Genomic DNA, 3,652 nt, shown 5'->3' on the forward strand with positions numbered 1-3,652 from the left:
TAAAGCAGAGTGGGTGCACTTTTCTGGGATTTTACCCAAAACCCAAACGCCACCCCCAATAAAACCCCAAAACCCACACCAAACCCAATAATCCTCCACTATGAATCAGAACCCCAGAACTCTGAACCAACAGGTGAAAGCACTTTGGCTCTACTGCAGGTGGCGAAGCTGCCTCCCCACCCTGCAAGCTCTGCCCAGGCGCGCCCTGCCCCCTCCAAGAGCCCTGTCAGGTGCAGCCCCGCCCCTCCAGGAGCCCCGCCCAGGCGCAGCCCCGCCCCCAGGAGCCCCGCCCAGGCGCAGCCCCGCACACCTTCATCTTGCGCAGCCGGGACTTGTTGTCGTGGCACCAGGCCAGGCAGGTGGCTGTTTCTCGCCTCTCCAGGGACTCCTCCACCTCTTTGGCTGTCAGGAACATCTCGATGTTCACTAAGTCCTGCAGGGAAGGAAGTACTGGCTCAGAGCACGGGACCCCGGACCCGCTCAAGGCCGGCCCGACACCCACCCGGTGCCCAGCAGTCTCATCTTATAGGAGCACCCCCGCCCCCTGCCGGGGCAGCCCCTCCGCGGGCCAGGTCTGCACAGCAGGCAGGCCTGCGCCCCAGTTAGATGCTGGCTCCCAGGCCCCCTGAGAGCCCAGGCCCTGCCAGAACCTGGGGCCCTGAAGGGCAGAGGTCTGCCCCCATCACCTCTCAGGGCAGCCGCGGAGACCCCAGCAGTTCATACTCTCACTTTCTGTGTTTTGCTCTGCAGATTGATTTAAAGTTTAGATTTCTGAGAAGGGGCAGCGGAGTGGTTAGGGGCTGCAACTCTCTGCCCTCCGCTGTCTGCTCCCCTCTCTCCGTCCCTGAGGCCCGGCAATCTGGGAGGTCAGGCCAAGTGCAGCTGCATCTGGGTCTGGAGGATCCCAGTAGGACCAGGGACCCGCAGTAACGAACCCACCAACTCAAGTGCACACCTGCTGCAGTCAAGGGGGCTCTGTGTGGTGCCAGGAAGTGCAAGGCCCCCAGCAAGAGGCTGGGTTACAGCCAGCGAGAAGGACTTCCCTGGTCGCACACGGCAAGGTGATGAATGCTCAGACATCACAAAAGGAGGGGGGTCATTAGAAGAAAACGAAAATTTCAAAAGGTAAATTTCTCTTCCATCTGGAACAGACTCGAGCAGTAAACGTTAGTGAAGATCGTTTTCCCAGTTACCAGGTGGAACACCCAACACAAACATCCCTGGAACCCCGTGTCTCCAGAGTCCCCGCTCAGGCCTCATGGGCTGTTGGGCACTGCAGAGCACAGGACAAGAGAGCTTTCTCGCCCACACTCTCTCGACCAAGGTCTGCCACGGCAAAGCAAGCCAGGAGCTCGCCACCGAACTTCCGTACCCAGGCACCAGGGCCACGTCAAGCTCCCTGTGGGAGCTGTGCTGCAAAAGGACACAGAGTCCTACTGGGGGATGCAGCGTTAAGGTGCAAGCTTTTAAGTAAGAGACACCTATTTTTTTTTTTTTGCGGTACGCGGGCCTCTCACTGTTGTGGCCTCTCCCGTTGCGGAGCACAGGCTCCGGACGCGCAGGCTCAGCGGCCGTGGCTCACGGGCCCAGTCGCTCCGCGGGGCACGAACCCGTGTGCCCTGCATCGGCAGGCGGACTCTCAACCACTGCGCCATCAGGGAAGCCCCAGAGACACCTATTCTATTTCAAGAGAAAGTCGCTGAATGCATATAGCTAATGATGCTGCAGTGAAAACCAGGCACTTACAGCAAAATTAACAAGAAGAAATAATCGAGTACAGTTACTTGGCAACAAGGCGGCGCCCATGGACCAGCTAGCTCCTGAAGCATCTCCTGCGGAACCAAATGGGTCAAGGGCAGAAGAGCAGCTGACCAGAGGACCCGGGGTGTGCTCCTGCTGCGGGGGGCAGGGCACACTGGAGATGCCCTGTCAGCTTTCCCGCTCCTGCACGGCCGCTCCAGACAGTGGGCAGGTCAGGGTGGCCACGCAAGGGCAGCTCTACCCACGTCCTCAGTAGGGACGGTGGCTGGGCCCGCAAGAGGCACCCCCAACCTCCCCGTCCTGACCGACGATTACGGAACAGGACCCAGTCAGACAGGACTGGGAGTGTGGCGGGCCGAGCGCCACGGCCACTGCTCCTCCCGGCTGCTACCTGGCATTGCCCTCCCGAGGGGAGCTCTGATGACGAGGTACCCCGTGGCTGCCGCCACCAGGACTCATTAATCCAGTTCTCTGCTCACCGCCCTCACTGCAGAGGTGGGCTTTCTCATGTCGCTTCCTTGGCCATTTCTCCACTGTCTTCTTTCTCCTGAACCCTTCCAACTGGGCAAGGCCAGGCGCCCAGACGACATTCTAGTCTTTCTTCTCTCCCATTTTCCACCTTTTCCAGTTCTGCTCTAAATTCCAAGAGATGGCCTCTCCTGCCTGCACCGCCCCCCCCCACCCACCGGCATCCCCGGTCTTTCCAGGTCTTTCCTTTCCTGCTGACGGTCCTCTGACATCCTCGGACCCTCAGTTATGGGAGCCACAGTGAAGATGTTAAACCAGCCGGCGGGAGGTGGGCCAGAGTGAGCGCCAACCACAGTCCGCTCCCGGGAGGCGCGAGCATGGAAGCTGCTAACGCAGGGACCACGGTGGACTCCACCGGGCATTCCTCCCTTCTTGGCCGTCTGCGTAGCCCGCACTCCCCGCTTCGTGGTGTCTTTTGATGAAAAGAAGTTCTTGACATTAAGGAGCCCCAGCTGCAGCCTCTTCCTGGGAGGCCTCGCCCAACCCCAAGGCCAAGAGGATGTCCTCCTGCATCTGCTTCTGAAAGAGACTTGGATTTCTGCGCCCTGTGTGAAGCTGGGGGCTCCTGTGGAAACCCCCTTCCAGGACTGTCTCCTCGACGAGGTGCATGCCAATCTCCTGGGGCTGCGACCTTCTTCTGAGGACCGCCAGCCCCTCCCCCGCCGCCCTCCCGTCCCTCTTGGCACTTCTGCAGACACGTCACCTTCACCAAATCTCGTCTGACTTCGTGCTTCTCCCCTCTACAAGGTGCACGTTTGGGGGCCAGGAGGCGTGGGGAGCTCGTGCCTCACCAGCCACCGCAGGTGTGCGTGGCCACGCCCTCGCAGGTGTGCGGGGGGGAGGGGGGGCGCGGGAGTGAAGCCTGACGCCCACCGCAGATGGACAGGCTGTGCCAGGAATGTGAGGCTAGGAGAGCCCGTCGGTCAGAAGCTGGCCGTGCTGGGCAGGGGAGGGAGGGGTGAGGAGAGCAGGCACCAGGGACCACTGGGCACCGAGCTGAGACTGGTGGCCCTGCCGTCCACAGCAGGAGCCTGGGCACACGGCACATGCAGCTCCGGGGAGCCGCCCGGGGCTGGGGTGCAAGAGTGAGGAGCCCCCCGTCCCCAGCCCCACTGCACGAGTGTCAGTCACGTGGAAGGAAAGGCCTAGGGCTGGAACTAGACAGGGACATGGGCACAGCAGGAAGCGGGGCCAGGGCGCACAGTGAGGACCTGCGGATGCCGGTGTGGGGGTGACAGGACGATGCTGTCAGGGACCCAAGGCCACCTGCCGGGACGGGGGCAGGGTCTCATGCTGGGGCTTCGAGCGGCTAGGGCTGAGCCCCTCGACTGAGGGTGGGAGCCATGCACACACACGTGACATT

At 61.6% G+C, this 3,652-nt stretch overlaps 1 protein-coding gene across 3 annotated transcripts in view; it reads right to left on the reverse strand.

Moving 5' to 3' along the window:
* MAEA (macrophage erythroblast attacher, E3 ubiquitin ligase) overlaps positions 1 to 3,652 on the reverse strand; it is a 15,589-nt gene that overhangs the window by 9,035 nt on the left and 2,902 nt on the right. For 2 of the 3 annotated variants that reach the window (XM_024732735.1, XM_024732734.1), the window contains exon 3: positions 311 to 433. The exons of the other annotated variant lie outside the window; for it this stretch is intronic. In XM_024732735.1, the coding sequence (XP_024588503.1) occupies positions 311 to 433 (123 nt within the window). The remainder of the gene's footprint in view (positions 1 to 310; positions 434 to 3,652) is intronic. 3 annotated transcript variants of the gene reach the window in all.

The sequence above is a fragment of the Neophocaena asiaeorientalis genome, unplaced genomic scaffold, assembly GCF_003031525.2.
Source record: "Neophocaena asiaeorientalis asiaeorientalis breed wild unplaced genomic scaffold, Neophocaena_asiaeorientalis_V1.1 scaffold762, whole genome shotgun sequence".
Lineage (NCBI taxonomy): Eukaryota > Metazoa > Chordata > Mammalia > Artiodactyla > Phocoenidae > Neophocaena > Neophocaena asiaeorientalis.